General features: G+C 38.0%; 1 protein-coding gene across 3 annotated transcripts; it reads right to left on the bottom strand.

Moving 5' to 3' along the window:
• Positions 1–71: 71 nt before the first annotated feature.
• Positions 72–24,551, bottom strand: ARHGAP11A (Rho GTPase activating protein 11A). 3 transcript variants are annotated; one of them, XM_024232746.2, is made up of 12 exons: positions 22,788–24,551; positions 18,965–19,035; positions 15,532–15,628; positions 14,702–14,955; positions 13,882–14,045; positions 13,492–13,638; positions 10,334–10,408; positions 9,370–9,537; positions 5,997–6,126; positions 5,063–5,171; positions 3,188–3,326; positions 72–2,849 (listed from the first exon to the last, which is right to left on the bottom strand). In XM_024232746.2, exons 1-12 carry the CDS (start codon positions 22,914–22,916, stop codon positions 1,264–1,266), a joined length of 3,069 nt encoding a protein of 1,022 aa, XP_024088514.2. In that variant the 5' UTR covers positions 22,917–24,551; the 3' UTR covers positions 72–1,263. The 3 variants fall into 3 exon arrangements, with proteins under 3 accessions (XP_024088514.2, XP_054388483.1, XP_024088516.2); XM_054532508.2 differs by having other exon boundaries at positions 9,457–9,537; positions 22,788–23,722; XM_024232748.2 differs by lacking the exons at positions 72–2,849; positions 3,188–3,326; positions 5,063–5,171; ... (1 more) ...; positions 9,370–9,537; positions 10,334–10,408 and having other exon boundaries at positions 13,495–13,638; positions 13,919–14,045.
• Between the last annotated feature and the right edge of the window lie 629 nt (positions 24,552–25,180).

The raw sequence follows: 25,180 nt of genomic DNA, 5'->3' as shown, positions 1-25,180 counted from the left end.
AGACAGATTTACTTGACAATTTGGTGCGTGTTCTAAATGGCACTTTGAATTTCATGAGAGCATTAGTCAAGTCACTTTCCAGAGAGTTATCTTTAATGTCTATGCTAAATAAATAACACTTACACACAGGACAAAATCATCGTAGGTTTTTATCCAAGTAAAAAAGGTAAAGAGGTGCATCTACTATTTCAAATTCCAAAATCGAGCATCTAGATACAAGAAATCACCTTGGTTAATTTTTTTCAAGATTATCCCTCTTTAAATAATTGCCAAATCTATATTGGACAGAACAGACACAAATGTGTTTGTGCAAATTATCTTTAAAAACATAGTATGGCTTAAAAGTTATCAATTATTTCCACATCATAATATATGAACATATTTTAGGCATTATTCCACCTTAACCATTGTTCTTAGTTCGAGTGAACACATGGTACACCTACTGGCACTATAAATGAAATTACTCTGCCCCAAATAAAAATACAGTATTAGGATGCTATTGAAGGAAATTAATTTCTAGGAATTTTGGCAAGGACAATAAACATTAATATAATTCCAGACATAAGATTTGCAGGGTTTATCTCTATCCTTTACATGCTAGAAATTTATTTATTTTAGAAACCTTATCTGACTTGGAGGAAATAGGCACAACTTGCTCCATTCTTCCTATCACACAAAAATATCATGTCATTTTCAAAAATTAACTTCTTATAAATCCAGTCAATTTCTTTAGAAAGGTAAAGTCTAGCCGGGCACGGTGGCTCACGCCTGTAATCCCAGCACTTTGGGAGGCTGAGGCGGGAGGATCACAAGGTCAGGAGATCGAGACCATCCTGGCTAACATGGTGAAACTCCGTCTCTACTAAAAATACAAAAAATTAGCTGGGCGTGGTGGCGGGCACCTGTAGACCCAGCTCCTTGGGAGGCTGAGGCAGGAAAATGGCATGAACCCAGGAGGCGGAGCTTGCAGTGAGATCGCACCACTGCACTCCAGCCTGGACGACGGAGTCAGAAAGGTAAAGTCTAACCTCTGCTTTAAGAGATCACAATAAAATTAAAGTTCAAAAATTGCCATCATTAAGAAAAACAAAGTAATTTGTACAAATAAAAATCCAAGTTGCTTGTACAGTGAAATAAAAATGTTTCAGAGCAAATCTATTGCTTAACAATCATCCTGAGCTACAAACTAACATGTAGATTATCCTGCAAGTCATACCAATTGCTCACTTTATTTACATTAATGACAAGTATAACATTTACCAATTACAAATCTACAGGTTTACTTGTTGGTAGTAATTGAGTTTTTCCGATAGGATGTTTTGGAGAACCTTTGTACCAGGCCCTTTCTCTTTCTGATGGTCTCCTAAGGACCCTGTTATTTATCCCAGAAGAAATGCCCATATTGTTATTTACAACTGGTTTTGCTATATCATGATTAGTCAGATCATCCAAGGGAACCTTAACTTGGCCATCAGATAACATCTTCTGTTTACAAATTGTAGTAGACCTAAGAGAAGCATTCACTGAATCTGGGTGCTTCCTCATCTTTAAGAAAGATTTTGAAGGTAACTCCATGCTTGACTTTGAAATTGCATCAATATTTGACTCTTCACATGACATGGACTTCTGTTCTTTAGGACCTGATTTGATACATGAAACAGAGGAATCTTTTGATGCACTTTCTATACAAGAGGAAAGAGCACTGTCACAGCTCACTGATTTGACCAGAGGAGAAGCTGTATCACCAAGACTCGCCAACTTATGCCCTGCAGGTTGTCTGCTATACTCCAACAAAGAATTAATTCTTCTGACGGACTGACGAACAGGAGTACGCTGAAACTTAAGAGGTGACTTGACTTTTGTTCTATTTGGTTCATTTAAAGAAAGCTTGTTAAACCACTGTATGTGATCAGAAACCTTTCTATGTTCTGTCATTTGTAAACTTTCAGAAACTGTTTTCTCACATGTTTCCAATGACTGCTGTTTAGCAATTCTCATAGGCCTAGGTTTTGACAAGTTTGTTATAACACATGTACTCTGCTGTGAGAAAGAGGATCTAGCCTCGTCCTTGCTATGTGCTGCACACTTTGGTAAGTTACCTTCAATAATATTCTCATTCTCCTTTAATTTATTATTTAGTTTATCCTTTGGGGACTGCTGTTTCTTTATTTGTTCATCACTGGAGAATTCTTGCTTGCTTAAATAATCTTTTGGCATATTTGAATGAATGTCTTTTTCATGTTCCATCTTCATCTGAGTTGAACATTTTATAGTTGCTTCTCTATTAAATGTTTGAGTTTGAAGGGGTGAAAAGTCCCTCTCTGAAAAACATTTTTCACCTTTACCAGTGTAGTGTTCATATTTCTCCTTTGATTCTACTACAGTCAAATCAATAGTTTCAAATAGATTTTCCTCTGGGCTATCTTCTAAATAAGATGGTTCAGTTAATTTTACTTTCCTCACATTAGTTACTGATGACTGCCTCTGATTCATCAATGCGTGAAGATTACTTCCAGATTCAGAAAATGCTTTTTGAACTTTCACCAAAGTCTCTTTGGTCACGTTATTTTCATCCCCACTAAGAGGGCTACTTTTTATGTTGCTATTATGCTTATTGTTTAAATTGGAAGGGGTGAGTTCACATGAAATAGCGGGTGACTTTTCTACCATAATATCAGGCTCCAAAGAGTTTTCTACCTCAAGATTTTCCACCACTGAAGAAGCTTCATTTGCATCTACTTCTTGAAAACTTGAATTATTAGGTCCTGTCCAAGACATCCGGTAATTTGTTCCAACTAGTCGCTCTGGAGTTAGTAAGTTTTCCTCAGACTTACTGATCTTTTCTGAACCTAAAATAAAGCAGTTCAGTGCTTAATCCTTTGTATTTAACCTTGTTTTGAAATAATATCCAAGCACATGGCAAATAAGTCACTAAGCATTTAATTCTAATAAAGTATTTGTGTTACAAGAAATAATTTTTAACATAAGAATGCCAAACATTTTCATATTTACATGTATAAGCATTTCTCAATTGTTGATAGAAAAATACATTGCCAATTCTAATATTTCTATTCAAACATGAACTTTTAATCTCTAGAACAGTAAATTAATTAATATGTTTTACCATTAAAAAAGCAGCTAAAGCAGGATTTTTAGGCAAAACTCTAACAGCAGTATGTAAATGTACCTTTCTTTGGTAACTTTTCATCAACATCTGGGCTAAAAAGCAAACCTGTTTTTACAGATTCAATTCGATTTTTTAAACTTTGTTGATTTGCAAGTCGCCGACCAACACTTTCATATCTATTGACACCAGAACATCCATTCTGTACAGAAAAAAAAAGTTTTAGTTAAGAAATAAGCCTAGTTAATTCAAATATAAAGACAGAATAATTTTGTGTAGTTATCAAAATCTTTAGCTGATTTAAAAAGGGATATGCAATTGAGAAACAATTCTTAACAATGACAAATATTCTTACCTGCTAATGAAAACTGTAATCATTTGATTTTGCTATTAGTTGATATTTTATGATCTATTTTTAAAACAGTCTCACATATTAATTAAAATAATTTCTGTGTGTGTTCTGACTCTGTGCTGGGGCCTGTTCACAAATAGTTGGGGCAGTGGGGTACCTAGACCAAAATCTTATCCTTATATAATTTATATTCTATTTAGATGGGGAAATCTAGACTTAAATAAGATATACAGTAAATTATATTGCATAAATACAATACACAAGGTGAAAAGTGCTATGGAGAAAAGTAAAACAGGGTAAAAAGGATATGGAGTGGTGAAGAATGGAGGTTTAGTTTAAAATAGGGTGATGAGAAGACAATTTGTGAGTAAAGCAAAACAAAGGCGAGAGCCATGAAGACTTAAGGGGGAAGAACACTACAGAAAGAGCAGAATGCCAGTGCAGTCTCTGAGACTGGAGCAGAGTGAGCAAGGGGGACTGGAGGAGAGCTCAGAAATGCAGCCTGAGAACAGATCACGTGAGGCCTTGCAGGTCAACATGAGAACTCTGGCTTTTATTCAGAGTGAAATGAGGAGTCACTGGAGTGTTCTGAGCAGAAAACTACATAACCTAACAGATTTTAAAAGAGCAATTTCAACTACAGAACTGCAGCAAGGGTAGGAGAAGGAAGAACTATTAATAGGAGTTTACTAGAGTAATCCAGCCGAGAGACGACAGAATTTAGAGAAAGTGGTAAAAGTAGTAATAATGAGAACTGGTCAGTTTGGAGATACTCTAAAAGCAGAAGTTAGCCAAGATTCTCTAATGGATTAGACATGGTGTGTCAGAGAAAGTGAGGAATCAAGGATGTGACCATGGTTTTTGGCTTAAGTGACTGGAAGAACGATTTGCCATAACTGAGATAGGGAAAACCACAGGTAAAAGTGTTGTTTGGTGCAGGGGATAGCAGCAGCAAAGAAATGCATCTGCTTGGGACAGGTTACATTTGAAATGCCTATTGGATTAGATATCCAAGTAGTAGAGTCAAAAAAGCAGATGTTAAGAAACAGCCGAGTCGTTCAGAAGAGCATTTGGGACTAGAGAACATGAACTTGGAAGTTTTAAGTAAATACAGGTTGGGCATTCCAAATCTGAAAAGCCAAAATTCTGGATGCTCCAAAAATCCAAAGCTTTTAAGTATTTGACATGATGCTCAAAGAAAATGCTCACTGGAGCATTCCAGATTTTCAGATTAGGGATGTTGAACTGGTAAAAATAACGTAAATATTCCAAAATCTCCCCCAAAAATGGGGAATCTGAAATACTTCTGGTCTCAAGCATTCTGGATAAGTGCTACTCAACCTGAATATAATGTTTAAAATTGATGATCACCTTGAGTGAGTGGAGAGAAAAAAGAGAAGTCCAAGGACTAAGCTTTGGGTACTCCAATGCAAGGAAATTTGATATCAACTCAAGTATAAGAGTTTTGTATAAAAAGAACAGAATGAGACAGTCACTGGAGGGAAGGCAGGGCTATGAGTGTTTTTTAGTATCAAGTTTATAGCGTTATGCTAATATAAAGATCAATAAAATGGTAAGAAACTTACTACATCTCTGCCATTTTTCCCTAGATTGAATTTCAAACGAAGAGATCTTCGAACCTTTTCTTTATGGCTGATTTTAGGAGAAAAGCAGCCTGCTTTTCCTGATTCCACTCTAGAAGAAGTGGAATTAAAAATGTCAGTTTATAGCATAAACACCAGAGAAATACTTGAAATATGAAATTTGAAATAAAGTCCACAGCAAATCATATTGATAATAATTGGATGGATTAATAATTCTTTAAAAACAGTTCAACTTTAAGATACTATATATGAACACATTGCATTTGCATATAAAAATGATCTGCTAATCTTAAAAGTTATTTAGTCAGTTATAAATCAGAATTGTTAGAATAGGGTAGCTTTTTAACCTAACAGGAATTTTTTTGTATGTTTTTTATTTTTTGAGACAAGGTCTCACTCTGTGGCTCAGGCTGGAGTATAATGGCATAATCACAGCTCACTGTAGCCTTGACATCCCTGGGCTCAGATGATCCTTTCACCTCAGCCTCCCAGGTAGCTGGGACTACAGGCGTGTGGCACCATGCCTGGCTAATTTTTGTACTTTTTAGTAGTGATGAGGTTTTGCCACGTTGCCCAGGCTGGTCTTGAACTCCTGAGCTCAAGTGCTCCACCCACCTCAGCCTCCCAAAGTGCTAGGATTACAGGCATAAGCCACCGTGCCCAGCCTCTAACAGGAAATTTTAAAATTACACCATTAACATAAAATAGGATTTTAAGCAAGCAAAGTGGACTCAAATTAGTAATTTTTCTCTGGTGGGTATTGAAAAGGCAATTGATTAATAAGACTATGAAGACAGAAGGGATTTTAAAAAATTATGACTCAAATATGATACTTGACAGAAAGACAAAACATTTTATTAATTACGTGTACACCAAATATTTATCCGATGAAAACAAAATGCCCTGGATAAAGTACCTGCAAACTTTTTTGCCTGCAATTCTTTTACTTCGCCTTGGCACACCTGCAGTGATCAAATGGTTTCCACCAATGAGTACAGGAGAGAGTGAACTCTGAGATGACCCTTCTGAGCTTGTATCGATGTGAACTACAAAAATAACCACATGTAATATACCACGCATACCTATTTTCCTTTTAAAGTATAAAATAGTAATAGCAGCAATTAGATTCAAAGCCTTAATTTCTATCCCAGGCAACAACCGAAATCACTTAATTTCTGGTTAGAAACTTCAAGTGTCAAATAATCCAACTCAGCTAAGAAAAAGCATTCATTTCTTACTTTTGACTTGCCAATTAAAGGTCAGATTAAGCATTACTTTTATATTAGAGCTTTTCTTTAAACTCTTTTAATAATACAAGGCAGGGGTAGGCACCATTGCAGACTGGAAAAAGAACAAGATTTGGAGACAGGCTTGAGTTTGCTCCATCACTTACTAAATGGCTTTAGGCTCTGAAAACAGACTTCTATGATGAATATTACTGTTATCTATATAAAATATTTAGTCAGTATCTAGTACATAATACTAATTAATGGTATTATAAAAAATAAGCTATTGGCAAACAAGTTGGAATCTGAGTATTTGAGATATACCTGCTGGCCAACTGCTACCCACCTGACTCCGGAATGTAATTTGTTCAATATTTTTGGCAAGTAAACAAAAACTAATTATTCTATAACACATGCCTAATCACTTGGCTGCTGCTGTATTCCATGCAAATAATTATTGGTACAACAGAAGCTCAATTATTTAACACCATTTATATTATGAAATCAACTATAGTAAACAATTATGAAAGAAGTAAAATAGTTATGAACAAAGGCTCCATATACACTTATGTTTGAATCACACCCAGGACACATTCAACAAACATGAACCCTCTCAATTCATCTGAGTTATTAATAAAGAATTCACAAAGTTTCCCAGAGACATTCACATTTTTTCAATTATGAAAACGGAAAAAATACAACCACCATAGAAACTTTTGGGTGCATTTAGCTAAAGAAAATTTTGGAAGCCAATATTATACATCTAAAGTGACATAAGTAGCTTTATTCTAGGGCTGCAGTCTAGTCACTTTAAAAATGTGTCCAGCCAGGCACCGTGGCTCACGTCTGTAATCCCAGTATTTTGGGAGGCTGAGGTGGGAGGATTGCTTGAGGCCAGGAGTTCAAACCAGCCTGGCCAACATGGTGAAATCCCATCTCTACTAAAAATACAAAAATTAGCTGGGTGTGGTGGTGCATGCCTGTAATCCCAACTACTCAGGAGGCTGAGGCACAAGAATCGCTTGAACATCAGAGGTGGATGTTGTAGTGAGCCAAGATCATGCCACTGTACTCTAGCCTAGGAGACAGAGTGAGACTCCGTCTCAAAAAATAAAAATAAAAAATGCGTCAATGGTCGCAGGAGGCACAGTCAGAATATATGGAACAATGCAAATTTATCACATATATAAGAAAATTATGGCCAGGCATGGTGGCTCACACCTGTAATCCCAGCACTTTGGAAGACCAAGGCAGGTTGATTAGCTGATGTCGGGAGTTCAAGACCAGCCTGGCCAATGTGGTGAAACCCCGTCTCTACTAAAAATACAAAAGAAAACTAGCCAGGTGTGGTGGTGGCCACCAATAATCCCAGCTACTTGGGAGGCTGAGGCAGGAAAATTGCTTGAACCTGAGAGGTGGTGGCTGCAGTGAGCAGAGATCATGCCATTGCACTCTAGCCTGGGCAACAAGAGCAAAACTCTGTCTCAAAAAAAAAAAAAGAGAAAATTATGAATAGATACTCTATGGACTACAGACTAATGTTGCCTTTATATATTTTTAAAAGCATCATATTTGTTATAATCTAAACTTAGAAATCAATCTATTTTCAATTTTGCAAATGGAATTTGTTGAATTGTGGCTGAGAAAGTAGGGTCAAAGAAAAGTGGTGTAAAAATAATAGGATTACTGTTGTTGAACTTTTTCATTTTTTAATAAAGAAAATTCACTGATTAGGCAAGCTCAAAATAAAAATAGCACAAGACTGTTTAACCTCTGTTTCGGTAGCTTGGAGGAGGATAAGAAGGAATCACTATGTTCATTCCTTGGGGAAGATGTAATGCTAATAAGCAAAGGCAGGTAGAACTACAACTCCTATTTGCCATTTGGAAAAAGTCCTCCAAAACTGCAAAGGCTTTTAAATATTCAAAAAAAAAAAAAAAAAAAAAACTGAACTATGATACTTAAAAAAGTTTAAGTCTCCAACCTGTGAACACTGCAAAAGCTACAGACATAAGCTTCAGAGTTACTATCATCACATTTCAATGAGCCCTAGAGAACCTGTGAAGAAGTGGTTTTTTCTGGAAAACCTCAAGTTGCTATTCTGTTCAACTTCTCAATGAAACAAATAAGAACCCTTCTGGACAACAGGAAAAAGAGAGGCTTTGGGGAAGGACTCATATAACTCAGATAATGAATCAAAAATGAAACTTAACATTGTCTGAAACCAACAAAATAAAAATCTAAAATGATCAGAGATCACTCACATTTTGACTAAATGTAAGATAAATGAGACGGAGGACCCTGGGCTGAGTTTCATTTCATTTTTGGTTGATCATAAGGTTAATATGAGCCAACTTGAATTCTGTATCTGCTAGAAGAGCCAATTGAATCTAAGACCCAGGCTAATCTCTGGATTAGCATGATCATACTCTATTATTCTCTGAAGGCTCTGGTTGGCCACATTAGAACTTGTAGTTAATATGGAAGAAAATGGCTGGGCTGGTAAGGGATCTGGAAGCCATGGCACAAGGAACAGCGTCAACAAAGTTCTAAAGCTTTTACAAAAGGTACTCAAATCTAAAACTTTAAAAATACCCTCATTTTCAAACCATAACCTGCAATAGTAACACTCCTACTTGGGAATCAGACATGATCAAACATCTGGCAACCTCAATTCAACAAATGACAGCAAAAAAGCCACAGCTATAGACCCAGAAGTAACTATAGCAGGATTCAGGATGCCTAATAGCATAAAACCTAAGCATCAATGCTATCACCAGAAGCCCAAACTACTACTCTGGGTTATCATAATTTTCAATAGATGTGGTCATAAAACACACACACACACACACACACACACACACACACACACACACACACACACTATATTGAAACAGTGTCCATTTTAAAAGGCAGGGGGTTTTATAAAAATTCATAAGTTGGATAAAACAGAATAAAGTTCTAGTTCCTAAGGGTGGTATTATTAATATGAAATTGCACTGTGCCCAGAATAGGCACTCATTTTAATGTTTACAATCCATTTATATAAATTCTATTTGCTACCTGATACCGGTGTAGAACTGCTATTGAAGAGATTACTTGGCAACAGCTCAAAGTTAAAATTGTGCTTGATGGACTTCCTTTTCTTACTTGAGAAACCATGAGAAGAATCTACTGGCAATTTACGCTTAGCATTTGGTGTAACAATCACTGGTGATTCAGATAGCTGGGCTGAAAAAATGTCAAAAGAAAACCAACTTGTTGTTTCTACTGCAGAGTTGACAACATACAAAAGCTTTACATAATTTCTTCTTATAAAGCTATTACTTAGAGCTAAACAAAAAATGAGAATATATTTACATCATCAGTTAAGTAGATGTTGTTTAACTAAAACACTCTGCAATTACTTAAATGAAAATAAGGAAGTCGCAGAGGCAAGACTCTTAAGAGACAACAGTTACTTTAATAGACTAAAAGATGCATATGATATACATTAAAGAATATTAATGTAAGGAAGAAATTACAGTCAAGGAGTTGAAACAAAAACTAAATATTAATTTTGCTTTTCATCGTAAGTGAGTATTAACCAGTTCATTTCTTCACTCTAGAAAACAGAAGATCATGTTGACTCTTACTGGCTGAATAATTTCAGCCACAAGCAAATTAGGATAAAAAATTGAAATATACAATAATGAACTTCTAGTCCTAAGATAAAAATGAGGTTGAACTATTTTCACACGCTCAATAGCATCTAAATTACAAACAGAAAAGCATGATTAAGAAGATTAAAGACATAGGAGACTAAAAAAATTTTTGCCTACAATTTTGGGTTCATTATAGCCTATGTAATTAGCAATGTCACAACATAGTATATATAGTACAGTATGTCTATTAAAAATAATATTTGATTTGATTAAACTAAATTTGATTACTAACTAATATAAGTTAGGTAATTATTATTGTAATTGTATTTTATAGAATAATATACAAATTTTAATTTAAATAAATGCATATAATAAATACCTACCAATTCTTTCTTGTTGAGGTGTAATAGAAGGTGTTCTGTTAGATTTAAATTTATTTAGTGCTCCACTAACAAAATCTGAAATGCAAGGCATAAGCAATTACAACTTAACATTTACTTGTCTTTCACCAATAATTCATATTAATATTTGCGGTCTTCTTTCAACATGTAACTTTACATGGGCTTATAAATTTTAAGTTATTTAAGAGGAATTATTTCAAAATAGGAAAAATACTAAAGGATATATTTTTATTCCATTCCCCACTTATACTTCCATATCGCTAAAATAAAAAAGACACAATACAGAAAGAAATGTAATACAAATACATATAATGTACAGTAAGGGTAGGGAAAAAGAAATCATTACATGTTAAGGCAAAAGATGAAGGTCTGAACTGAGGCAAGAACCATGGAAATGGAGGCACAAATAAAGGTATTTAAAAGATCAGTAGAGATGGAAGTAAAAACATTATATCAATAAATAATGTAAGCAAATGAATAAAAGTGTCTGGAAAATAAATAACATAGTTTGACTAAAGTTGCTCAAAGACAGGAAATAGTAGACAGGTATGCTAGAGCAATCCTATGAAAGATCTTTAATGCCAAGCTATAAATATCACTATTACCAATTAAAATTTCTGAAGCGTATGTGTGTGAGACACTTGAGTAGAGTTATACAATTTAAAAGGTAAGCCTTGGCCAGGTGCAGTGGCTCACACCTGTAATCCTAGCATTTTGGGAGGCCGAGGCAAGCAGATTACTTGATGTCAGGAGTTAGAGACCAGCCTGGCCAACATGGTGAAACCCCATTTCTACTAAATATACAAAAATTAGCCAGGCATGGTAGCATGCACCTGTAATCCCAGCTACTTGGGAGACTGAGGCAAGAGAATTGCTTGAACCCAGGAGGTGGAGGTTGCAGTGAACCAAGATAGCATCACTGTACTCCAGCCTGGGTGACAAAGACAGACTCCGTCTCAAAAAAAAAAAAAAAAAAGTGAGCCTTAATAGCAATATGTAGGGCAGATTCAAGGAGGAGGCATAAAGACCAAGAAGATTCTTTTTTTAATTTTTATTTTTGAGACGGAGTCTCGCTATGTTGCCCAGGCTGGAGTGCAGTGGCCTGATCTCAGCTCACTACAACCTCCACCTCCCAGGTTCACACCATTCTCCTGCCTCAGCCTCCCAAGTAGCTGGGACTACAGGCGCCCGCCACCACGCCCAGCTAATTTTTTATATTCTTAGTAGAGACGGGGTTTCACCATGTTAGCCAGGATGGTCTCGATCTCCGGACCTCGTGATCCGCCTGCCTTGGCCTCCCAAAGTGCTGGAATTACAGGCGTGAGCCATCGTGCCCGGCCAAGAAGATTCTTACAGTAACAATGCAATAAACACTACAGAGATAGAATCTTAAACGACATGAAAACTGTCTGATTATAGATGGTACAGGAAAAGGTAGAACCCATGATTAAAGCCTGAGTATCTAGGGAATAGTGGTGCTGTTAGAAGAAAATGGAATTCACACAGAACCAGGATAAAGAGGATGAAGATGGTCATTTCAAAACGTTAAGCTTAAAGCACCAATGAAAAGCAGATGTGATGAGATCTGCCTAGCAAGCCATTAGTAAAGTGGAACTGACATTTTCAAGATAACGGTGGTACAGATGTGGTGCTTATCTATTTAGATGTGATAACTGAAACTACAGGACTGGGAAAGAGGGCAATACAGATGATCTGCATCTGAGAAGTATCTCCACTTGGGATAGGAAGTTTTATGGGTTGCATTGTGTTCTCCAAAAAACCTATGTTTAAGTTCTAACCCCTAGTACCTATGAAGGTGACCATACTAGGAATCAGTGTCTTTACAGATGTACTCGAGTTAAAATGAGGTCATTTGGGTGGGCCCTAATCCAATGTGCCCTGTAAGAGGGAAGTTCCGACACAGAGCAACACCATGGGATGACATAGGCAGGGACTGGAGTGATGCAGCTGCAAGCCAAGGAATGCTAAGGACTGACAGCCACTGCCAGGAGTCAGGAGGAGGCGAGAAAGGATTCTCCCCTGCAGGTTTCAGGCATTCTGCCAACACCTTGATTTCAGACTTCTAGCCTCCAGAACGGTGAGACAAATTTCTGTTGGTTTAAGCCACCTAGTTTGTAGTACTTTGCTACAATAGCCCTAGGAAAATCATACATAAGTCATCAGTATTATCTTATCTACAAAGGAGGTAAAGAAGAAACACAAGTATGCAATAACAAATAAACCAAAAGATGAAAAAGGGATTGGGATAGTTAGTAACATTTGGTTCTGATATTCAAAAGATAAGAAATTTCCTAAAGTAATTGGAAGAATAATGGCCTCTGATTTCTTGATCAAGGAGATTGCAAGTTTTATTACCAACTCCACCATCATAAAACTTTTGGTCTTTCTGATTCTTCCTTTATAATACTTCCTTCATTATTTAGTTCGTACTCCTAACTAACTAATCCATGTCACTAACAAGTTCAAAACAAGTTCAAACAATAATCTCATGCCTGGATTACTGACACACATTGCTGACCATTCTCCCTACTTCCAAGTCTCAATTCTTCAAATCAGGTAATTTTCTAAAATTTTTTCATCATATCATCCCTCACATCATAAATCTTCAATGATTCACCAACACCCAGGTTAATATTCTAATTCTTTAGCCTGGCATTAAGTTTACCATAATACCATCCTTTATCCTCATGCTGAACACTTCACTCAAGTCATACTGCTCTATCTACATTAGACATAGGTTACTTCTTCCCTACACAAACCTTTCTTCATAGCATCCTTCTCATCTAGAATAGGATACAAGTATTCTGATCCTCCACCCAATCCCACTAAATTCTATGCATTACTCAAGAAGGTTCAGTTTGGCTCCTCTTTGACAAGCCCTGATCATTACAACCCAGGGAACTTTTCTCCTTTTAACACATTTTATGTTTGTGCTAAAGATTTAACACTTAACATTAGATTGTACTATTGCTTTAACTTTTTACATGCATACGTCCTATCTTTCCAGCTGTGCTTTAAGCATCAAAAAGGCACATACCACAGTTCATGCTTCTTTATGTGAAATGTACTTTCGATTAAAGCAAATCACTGTACCCCCATAAAATGGGACTGCCACTTACCTCCTACACTTTGTCTTCTCTTTCTCTTACATTCACCAGGAGTTTCATATTCACCTTCTTCAAAGCCTTCCAGTGATGGAGTAGCACAGAGACCATCAATACCCAACATGGCTGGTATCTTTTCCAGGATAAAATCTGGTACATGCCCTAAATGAAAATGTTCACAAGTAAGACAATTATTATCCTTCCTCCACTCTTCCCCAAAAATGTTTAGATAGTAATACACCAATTTCTTTTCTTTTTTTCTCTGCAGGAGGGGCTGGTACTGTAGGGTGGGGGTGAGGTCAGTAATATACCAACTTTCTAACAGTTGCCTTCATAGTTCCTTTGGAAGAAACACAGATTTTCCTCATTTAAACAAATTCTGTTAATAATGCAACTACATCTTACCAATATCTGATGCATAATCAATAAGAGTCTGTACTACTGCAGCCTGTAATCGTAGCTTCTTTTCCGTGTTAGAAGACATCTTTTCATGTCCTTCACTTGTCTGAAGAAGATTTGGTGCAAATATTACTGCAAGATTGCTGCTATCCATCTTATTCTCACTGGATCTTAAGTGAATAAAGGCTTTATTAGATGGAGCCAAAGGTGAAAATACAGAAGAGTTAAAATAATGTTATGTAGTACATTTTGAAGACCTCTTATTATCAGTCATACACAAGTCAAAATAGTTACCCTTCATCTACATGATTGGCTTGAACATAAGAAAGAACCAGAAATATATGGCCTCTCTATATTTAAATATGTATTCTAAAAATCATGCTAATCTTAGAGTTCATACTTTGCTTTTCCACACAAATTGAACATCTTTATCTGATTTTCAAACCTACACATAAAAAGTTGGAAGTATCAGAAGGCAGCAAGTATGTCTAGAATAAGCAGGCTCACTGAGAGCAGGGAGAGGGAAATTTTGAAAAGCAAAACAGAAATATTTTAAAAACCCAGTAAACAAAGCCTTTCAGTGGACAATGAATCTTATAAACACCAATGAACCATGAAGGCATTCATGATGATGACTTTAAGAGAAGGAAATATTAAATCATTTGGTATGCTGTTTCTTAAATTAGAGTATACGCCTCATAGTAACGAAATATGTAATTTTTAAAGAAAAATTTCCATTCCAAATGAAATTGAACATATCTACAAGCATAAAACGTTAGTTGAAAAATTCAACTATTATTTGCCAAGAGTTTTAATTACCACTTACCTAAGAGAAACATTCCTGAGAAAGTTAAAGAAATATCTTAATACATGAACTGTGTGGTCAGCCAGAAGACAGGAGAGCAACAGTGTAGCTTTATTCTTTTCCTCTGTGCCTAACTGTTGAGCTTTCAAAAGCGCTTCATGCAAATCAGCTGGGAGAATGGGCTCTGGCAATTCCCTAAAAAACTGCTTAAGAAGTCCCGCAATATCACAAGGAGGTGCAGAAGATAGGCAACCTTCACCATGATCCAGTTTATTCTGAAATAAATATAATCATCTTGAGTATTTTGGCAACTTAAGAGTTTATTGCAAATAAAGTATCTTTTGTTATACTCTAATTAGAGTTTTCTTTAATAAATTTCTCTTAACTCTTATTTTATGTCACTACTTTATTTTTAATGATTTTTAAATTTATTTTTATTTTTATAGAAATGTGGCACAGACTATGTGGCCTGGGCTGGCTTCAAACTCCCAGGCTCAAGCAATCTTCCTGCCTTAGCCTCCCAAGTAGCTGGGACTAAAAGCATGTGCCACCACACTCAGCTATATCACTCCTTCTAGAAGGCTAACAACAATACAACTTAACAAATTTTTTCATTTTACATAATACTTGATAGAAATAAGGACCATGAATTTAAAGTACCCTATTAAATTTTTAAAGCACGATAGAAATAATATACCATTTCTTTTGGAAAAAAAAATTCTTCTGCAATGAAAAAAATGCAAATTCAATTTCTGTCAACTATTCATATTAATAGTTCTAAATATTTCAGTTTTAAAAACCAAATCAGAAAATGGTTCAAATGAAAAATTATAGTTCAACAATATGCTTACCTTTAGTGCTTTTAGGCGAATAACAGATCCTGATTTCCGAAAAAGCCCTTCAGTATGAATATGTTCTTCTAAAGATGTGCAAGCATCGACAAGAAAGCTGAAAGAGGTATTTTTTCAGGTGGCTAGATATACGTATCAAATCCTATTCCTCTGCTAACATACATGAGCAGGCCAAGCACTACATACCTTTCAGAGGCTCTAAAGCCACAAATCTCTGTAGTCTTTGAGATAAAATGTTACTTTTAGTTGTCTACTTGCTTCCCAAATTCTTCTCCAAGGCCCATCTTTTTACTCATAACAGCTCCAATGTGCACACTAAATTTTATCTTTCTCAATCCTACTTCATTTCTGCTTCCCTTCAGAGCATAAGATTTGTCTTTTTTTTCTGCCTCTACTTCTTCATATCTGTCTCTACTCACCTGTATCCAATCATTCTCATACCTCATTACTCCAAAGAAATAGCTCTCTTCAAGCTCACTAACAGTCTCTGCCTTGCCAAATCCATGGTCAGTGTGTTGTCCTCGTATTGCTTGATCTATCACCATTTGACACACCTGATCCCTTCCCTGTTCATCTCAAAAATACTTTTTCACTACTCTTTTAGTTTTCCTGCTATCTCCCTGCCTGCTCCTTCTCAAATTCCTTTTCTCACTCCTCTTATGTGAGACCTCCACATGCTGGAACAACCCAGGGCTCTGTCCAAGGCCACCTTCTTTTATCTACTCTCTCTCCATGGGTGATCTTCTCATCTCCTACATTACCCAAAAACAGGGCAAGGTTTTTTTTTCCTCACCCCAACATTATCCCTCAGAAAAGTAGGATATATCCCAGTCCTTACAAGCCTTTTCATATTAAGGGGAATGTGCTCAATTTCTTTATTTTGAACAATAATCTCAATGTTGGCTTTAGATACCTAGATATTGAACAGCTGGGACCCACAGATTAGAATGAATATCAGCTACAAACAATTGATACAATTGTATTGGTGCACAGTGGCTGAATGTCAGCCTTATTTACAGAAGGTAACTGACAAAACAGTCTTTTTAATTAAATAAAAAGTAGGTCATGAAATTACAATGAAGATTTAGTCATTATTTCTGGGAATATGACTTTGCAATTCCAGATGCTGAAAATCTGTTTTTTTCTTTTTTTTTCTGTTAGTTTTTATTTTGAGACAGGGTCTCACTCCGTCACCCAGGCTGGAGTAGTGCAATCACTGCTCACTGCAACCTTTGCCTCCTGGGCGCAAGTGATCCTCCCACCTCAGCCTCCCGACTAGCTGGGACTATAGGCACACATCACTACGCCCAGCTAATTTTTCTATTTTTTGTAGAGACAAGGTTTCACCATGTTGCCCAGGCTGGTCTTGAACTCCTGGGCTCAAGCAATCCACCACCTGGGCCTCCCTAAGTGCTGGGATAACAGGCATGAGCTCCTGTGCCTGGCCTGTTGAAAATCATTATAGGTGTTCATTATAAGAAAATCAAGCCTTTCATAGGTCATTTAAAGAGCAAAAGGGTTAAGCGGTTACCTAAGAAGACAGTGAATCTACACCTATAGGATGAATGGGGGGAAACTGTCCTAAGGCAACAAGGTGTTCGATAATTGCTTTTGGATGACATGTCAATTAAAACCTAGATTCTTGGTCTATAGTAGCCCAAATGAACCCTACTGTAGATGGAGGGGAAATGAATTAAGGATAAGTTTCATCATATGCATTTTTAGATTATATTCTCTTTTTTTTTTTTTTTTTTTGAGACAGAGTCTCACTCTGTCGCCCAGGCTGGAGTGCAGTGGTACGATCTCAGCTCACTGCAAGCTCCGCCTCCTGGGTTCACACCATTTCCCTGCCTCAGCCTCCCAGGTGCGTGCTACCACACTCAGCTAATGTTTTGTATTTTTAGTAGAGACGGGGTTTCACCGTGTTAGCCAGGATGGTCTGGATCTCCTGACCTCGTAATCTGCCCGACTCGGCCTCCCAAAGTGCTGGGATTACAGGCGTGAGCCACCGCGCCCGGCTAAATTATATTCTTAAAACATTATATTCTTAAAAAATTATATTCTTAAAACAACAGAAATTTCCTAGTAATTTCTGATGCAGTTAGAATAGGCCAGCACAGTGGCTCACGCCTGTAATCCTAGCACTTTGGGAGGCTGAAGCAGGTAGATCACCTAAGGTCAGGAGTTTGAGACCAGCCTGGCCGACATGGTGAAACCCCACCTCTACTAAAAATAAAGAAAAATTAGCTAAGTGTGGTGGTGGACACCTGTAATCCCAGCTACTTGGGAGGCTGAGGCAGGAGAATCACTAGAACCCAGGAGGTGAAGGTTGCGGTGAGCCAAGGTCACGCCATTGCACTCCAGCCTGGACAACAAGAGCGAAACTGTCTCAAAAAAAAAAAAAAAAAAAAAGAACAAAAGGTTATTTATAAATAGTAAGCGGCATAGAAAAGCTAAGTGACACATAATACATCATAATACATTTTCACAAACACTCGAATATCTTAGCTTAAATATTCTTTTATCCAATATTTGTTTTCAAGAGACAGGGTCTCACTCTGTTGCCAATGCTGGAGTGCAGTGGCAATGATCATAGCTCACTGCAGCCTCAAACTCCTAGGGTCAAACAATCCGCTGCCTCAGCTTCAGGAGTAGCTGGGACTACAGGTGCACACCACCTTGCCCAGCTGATTTTTCTTTAGAATTTTTTTATAGATGGAATCTTGCTTTGTTGCCCAAACTGGTCTCAAAATCCTGGGCTCAAGTGATCCTCCTGCCTTGGCCCTCAAAGTGCTGGGATTATAGGCATGAGCTAATGTGCTTGGCCAATATTTTTTAAACAAACAAAAAAAGTCAAAATTATTACTGAATTGGTTAATTCAGTATATTACTTAATCTGAGTTGTGGCAAAAGAATTCATATAGAACTGAAAACTGACTTAACAGAACAAAAATTTTTTGTGATTTCTAACATTTACTCATTACTGGACTTTAAAATTCAATCCTAGGAATGAGTACAAATTATAAATTTAAAATATGTAAAAGTTAAAAAAATATTTTTAACACTATGAGAGATGAAATCATTTGCTGGTTTGAAACAAGTATGTTTTAATCAACTATTTCTTTTAAACTCTCTAAAACCAGTTTGAAATGTTTACTCTCTTCTTCTTCATTTCCCTGGCTAGAAGGCTCACTGTAGCCTCCACCTCCTGGGCTCAAGCAATCCTCCCACCCCAGCCCCCTGAGTAGCTGGGACTACAAGTGTGCTCCGCCAAGCTAATTTTTCTATCTTTTGCAACGAGGTCTCACCATGTTGCCCAGGCTGGTCTTAAGCTCCTGGACTCAAGTGATCCGCCCACCTCGGCCTCTCAAAATGCTGAGGTTACAGGCATATGCCACTGCACCCGGCCTTCTTCATTTCAAACTCTGCTTACCTTGGAATGTGTCCATATTCTGGTACAGCAGAATGGGGCAGTGCATTAAAAGGTACTCCAAATATTTTACCCTAAAATGACAAATTCAGTTACTCTAACACAAATATTAGGCATAATATCAGTTTTCTTAAACTTTAGGCAAATTAAAGACCTCAGGAAATTTTAAAAAATCAGAAATAAATGATAAACTATCAATCAAGACAAAAATAATCATTTCAAGTGCATTTGATAACAAATAATTACTATATTAGACAGTATGCTAAGTGCTGGGGGTACAAAGATGGCCAAGATAATGTCATTCCCCTCAAATAATCTAGTAAACTCAAGTTCCCAATCTGATCATAAAGTCAATTTGGTTAGGGGTTAGTCAGTAAATTCTTAAAACAGAATTTGGTCCAAAACACTAACATTTACCCCAAAATACTATAGGTTGCTTTAATGACCTTATAAATGCTTACTATATACTTTCTTTTGGTCACCTTATAAATACTTACACAAAAGACTAAGTCAATTGAAAAGCAAAACACTAATTCCTGTCATTCATTGAGTCTTCCTAAAATTACATCAGAAGAGGTTATTTTTATACCTAATACATTTTCCACCTTCTATAGAAGAGTACTTTTCAAACCATGCCCTGAGGTAAGCAAGGCAGGAGTATGCAAATATTTAAGTCAAACTTCATTTAACTAGCTGGAAACCCATTTTTAAAACCTCACATTCAAATTTTAATACACTTAAGATCCCAAGAGTAAAGCTGTGTGTTGGTTAACTTGAATGTTTTTGCACACTGAAGAATAAAGAATCTGCCACTATCTTTGCATTCGAACCTCTTAAAAATATGTCGCTTTCCACAGCACTGAAAGGTAAATTCAAGCCTGTAAATGTCTGGTTATTCCAACTTAAGTGGGTATGCATAATCTCATGTTAATTTAGTTTACATGCATCTGCTCTGTGAATGCTGAAGTACTTTTTTTCGATGTCACAAGTTATCAACCAAGAAGTATTTATGTTTTATGAGCATTATATTTAACTTTATATTTACAATAAAAATCACTCAGCATTGTCAATGACGCAACACAGTAACAAAATTATACTAATTCCCTTTCAAGCACCTGGCTCCAATTAATTTACAAATATTGTAAGCTGAAAAGACAGTATAGTATAGTAAGTGCTTAAGAGAGTAGGCTCCTAAAGGCAAAAATGCCAGGTGTTTTTTTTTTTTTTGAGACGGAGTCTCGCTCTGTGGCCCAGGCTGGAGTGCAGTGGCGCGATCTCGGCTCACTGCAAGCTCCGCCTCCCGGGTTCACCCATTCTCCTGCCTCAGCCTCTTGAGTAGCTGGGACTACAGGCGCCCGCCACCACGCCCAGCTACTTTTTTTTGTATTTTTAGTAGGTGGGGGGGTTTCACCGTGTTATTCAGGATGGTCTCGATCTCCTGACCTCGTGATCCACCCGCCTCGGCCTCCCAAAATGCTGGGATTACAGGCGTGAGCCACCGCACCCACAAAAATGCCAGGTTTTAAATCTTGACTCTTGTACTTAACAGCTGAGTGACCTGGATCAAATTAACATTCTGTTCCTCAGTACCCTCACACACATCCTAAGTCATAGAGGTGTAGGAAGAACTAAATAAATTAAAACATACAAAACACTTGTATCAGTGTCTGACACAGAGAAAGCATTCAAAAAATATTTGTTAATATTATGTCATCATTTTAAGCTCAACTATTTAAAAAACGTTAGTATGGGCAACCCCTTTATTGGGTAAATCAGAATTTTCTTGATACTGTGCAATCAAACCAAATGTAAAAATAAACCAGATACTTAAGCTGGTAAGTCTACTTCTGTTATATATAACTAGAATTCAGCGTGTTTTTTTCCTTAAGTCTTATTATTTAGAATAACTGGTTTCACAAGTAACCACTATAATTTAATCTCATAAAATGTTTTTAAAACTTAAAACTACAGTTAGCTAACAAACACCAGTGGGCTAAAGAAATTGTTTTCAAACAAACTATCCCATTAGATCTCATAACACAATGATCTTCTATATTTCATTAGAATATTCTTATAAGTGTTTCTAGCTGAATTTATATGGCATGATTACCAATTAGGAGGCTGACCAATGATATGACAACTATCATTAGATGAAGAAGTGGCATGTGACACGCACTGTGCTAGGCCTACATAAAGAGCTTCACTTTTTAAAAATCCCTAAACAATCCAAGGAGAAATGCATTCCCACTTTATAGATATAAAACTGAAGCTTAGGGAAATCAAACAAGCAGCCCAAGTTTACAGATGTAGTGGGGTGGAACAGGACTCAAACTCAGGTCTATCTGACTCTGAAAACAGGCAACAGTTTTTCTTGTTAAGGGGTGAAAAGGCCGGGTGCAGTGGCTCACGCCTGTAATCCCAGCACTTTGGGAGGCCGAGGCAGGTGGATCACGAGGTCAGGAGATCGAGACCATCCTGGCTAACACGGTGAAACCCCGTCTCTACTAAAAAATACAAAAAATTAGCCGGGTGTGGTGGCGGGCGCCTGTAGTCCCAGTTACTCGGGAAGCTGAGGCAGGAGAATGGCGTGAACCCGGGAGGTGGAGCTTGCAGTGAGCCAAGATCGCGCCACTGCACTCCAGCCTGGGCGACAGAGGGAGACTCCATCTCAAAAAAAAAAAAAAGAAAAAAAAAGAAAAGAAAAGAAAAGGGGTGAAAAAAGTCCATATACAAACTCTTCCATATACTTACAAAATCAGCTACATTTGAGATCTTGGAAAGCCAGCTCAACAATCAGAAAAAATCACTGTAGCTTTTTAAATGTAAGTACATGTATTGCCATTAATTTACTACCAACAAAAATAACTTCTTCAAAGTTTATCAGCGATTAAGAGGTACACATATTACTTTTGTTAGTGGTTTTCTTCTCCAAGCACTTTTTTTTAGAAGCCATAAACTATTAAAAGCAATGTATATTAATTTTATTAGCTTGTCTCCAAGTACTAGGAAGTACCATATAAATTAGGCACATAATTTTAAAATAAAATGCTTTACATTCAGCTTATTTTTCACAATGGAATTCTTGATTATGTGGCAGAGCTATTAAAATCTCATTCAAAATCCCTTTATTTCAACCACCAAAACATCAACAACTTCTCAATTCTTCCACTCTGGCTTCTCAATTTACTCATATAAAAAAAAAAAATTGCTGTCTCAAAAGTATGACATGGCCAAGCAGCAAATTTGTTTCCCAAATTAGTGAATATGCAGTTATCATTTGGAGCCTATTTCTAATGTTCTGTCATACTTCTTCATCTACGGATTCATGTAGAAAATGCACTGGTCTCCCTTGTCCCTCTACAGCCTTACTCTAAAACAAGGGTGGAGGAGTAGAGTTTTTGTCCCTCCCAACGTACTACCTGTTCCAAATACAGTAAGCTGGCAATATCTGGAGACATTTTTAGTTGTCACAACTGAGAGATGCTACCATCATCTAGTGGGTAAAAGACAGACATCCCGCTAAACATCCCACAATTCACAGAACAGCATTTCGCCTTCCCCTAACAAAAATTATCTAATCCAAAACGTCAATAATGCTAAAGTTGGAAAATCCTGCAACTTTCTCTCAATGATCAAAAATCCTTGGGGGGGGGAAAAAAAACAAGAATGTCACTTTTTAAATATCAGCAATCGACCATCTGAACTGAATTACACACCTAACCATTCTTTCTGATACAGAGTGAACATTTTAGCATGATCTGGTAGTAAGTGATGATAAAGGGTGTGCCCTTTCTTTTAAACCTAAATCCCTTTTCACAGAACTTACCCCTATTTCCGCGGCTGCTGTTTCATGTCTCCTGCGATCGCACTGCCCACGGACACCCTTCACCTTAATACCATAGAAGGCCCGCAGATGCTGCAACAGGGCCAACCTCACCAGCCTCTGATCCCACATTCCGGACACGTCGATAACTCTCTGAGGCGGGATGCAGGTCCTGACCCTCGTTCGCCACCAAGTCTTCCAATTTCCAAACGCTCTCAAATTTGAACTCCGCTCGGCTGCTTTCCGGCCCCGTCTGGCACTCCTGCGGCCCCGACCCCCGGCCACTTCCACGGCTTTTCCTTGATCTTCACTCACATCCACTTACACAGACCCTCTTCTCTTAGCCCTTTGACCCAGCCACACCTCACTCTTCCTTCACTTACACCGACCTTCTTTCTGGTCACCCAATCCTTTCAGTTACTCACATAGACTTCTTCTTTCTGATTCTTTCGGTTTCTCGCCTATTGCCAGGTTCTCTCCACTTCCTGCTACTTCCAACGATCCCCCTTCCTCCAAACCTTACTGTCCCCGTCTGGTTTGCTCTGAAATGTGAAGAGGACCCTTCTCGCTCCTCCAACCCCAGTAGGCTCAACTGGGCGCTCGCCCCCGCCCTAGCCTGGCCGCCGGACCAGCCGGCTGCTCAGGCAACTCTTCCAGTCCCGGTGCCCGCCCGGGCTGGTCGCCGCCGTCACCCCGTCTCACACGCTGCTTGTTCCCTCCCCCATCAGCCTGCCTCTACCTCCCGGCCTGCACATCCCGGTGCTTTCACTGAAGCCAAGCCGTTAGCCTCATGCTTTCGCCCCCAGCTCCTCCGAAGACACCCGGAACCACCACGGCGGTCACACCCGCAGTTTCAGCCCAGGCTCAAATGCCAGCGCCAAACAGCGCTCCACATCTGATTGGTCCACTCCTCTTTTCAAAATCAGGACCCCGGAGGGTGGCCGAGAGCTGCCTGTCTAGATAGGTGCGGGCGAAGGGGCGTAACGGGCAAACACGAAAAGCAGGATGAGTTTCACTTGTTCCTTCAAGGCCAGTTTTTGGGGCGGGGGAATACGGTTTAAAGGATATTTAAATACACCTGACCTGCGCCTCAGACCATTCACAGTTTTTGAGGAAATGTAAAAGACAACTTATTCCCGTTTTTTTCCGAGCTCGGCTGTTGCTGAAAACGGTCTTACGAAGAAACCGTTCTACGGAAGCCCAGATGAGACAACTTGAGACGGGATTCAGAAACGCTGATTTTAGTAACCTTAACCCACGGCCCTTGGTGGGAACTTCGGCTGTGTGGGAATTAGCCTTTGGGGGACTGATGGTGATGCTGAAATCTTATTGCGTAGGAAATCAAGTACAACAAAGAAGACCCGTCGTGAGAGGAGAGTGCGGAAGAAATGCGAAGTCTACGGGAGGTGGCAGCTGCAGAAGCTTGGTGTTGGATTTGGAGTTAGGAGACCGGGAGGAGCCCAGCTTCCGGTCCAGAGGGTTATCTTGTTGACTTGCACGACTGCAAACGCCCTGAGCTGCTTTTGCAGTCTGAAACATCAGCGATCCCATCAAAATATTCTCTGTTTCTTGGGATGTAAGAAACATCCCAAGGCGGGATTTAGAGCGAGAGATTTGGACTCGATTTAAATACAGACAATATAGTATGCATTTACTAACACCACATCTCACCCCCACGAAACTTGGTAAGGGCAGCAACAGAACTTTATCTGCCATATGCACTCCTGTATTCCCATTACCAAATAGTGCCAGGGACTAAATGAATATTTGCCCAATGAATGAGTTTTAAGTAGGAAACGTTTGCATAGAATAATTTTGTTTCTTTTGGAGTTCAAGTCTTCGGGTATTTTACCCTTCCCAATCCAAAGAAAAGTCTCTGAGTGAAGAGATGGGAACAAAATGTAAGTTAAATATGTTGCTTTAACAACTGTTTATTGAACTCCTGCTATATACTATAGAATGATGAGCAAAACCAGGCACAATTTCGGCCCTGGAAGAGGAAAGGCAGGCATATATTTATCAAGTAAGTACATTAATGGGGGCACTTATCAGTTGAGAGAAGTGCACTAAGGAAAGGAATATGATTCTATGATAGCGTATAATAAAAGATCCTTGACCGGGGAGGGGAAACGTACCGGTGATTAACTGATCTGAAGAATCAGTATAAATTGACTTTGTAGAAAGTATAGGTGGATGGCTGAGTGGGACCATCATTCAGGAAGCAAATACCTGCAGAAAAAAACATCAATTTTAACAAGAAACGGTGTATCAGAGATGAAACTGAACCTATTCCTCTTTTCTTCTTGCTTCAGACATAACTTTAAAAAATTGCGTACGCTGTCTTTAGCCACATCTCTTCCCCAAACTCCACACTGTTCTGCGTTTTAGCCGTCTCA

The sequence above is a fragment of the Pongo abelii genome, chromosome 16 (genome assembly GCF_028885655.2).
Source record: "Pongo abelii isolate AG06213 chromosome 16, NHGRI_mPonAbe1-v2.0_pri, whole genome shotgun sequence".
In the NCBI taxonomy this organism is placed as follows: domain Eukaryota; kingdom Metazoa; phylum Chordata; class Mammalia; order Primates; family Hominidae; genus Pongo; species Pongo abelii.
This window is presented reverse-complemented; position numbering and strand designations above follow the sequence as displayed.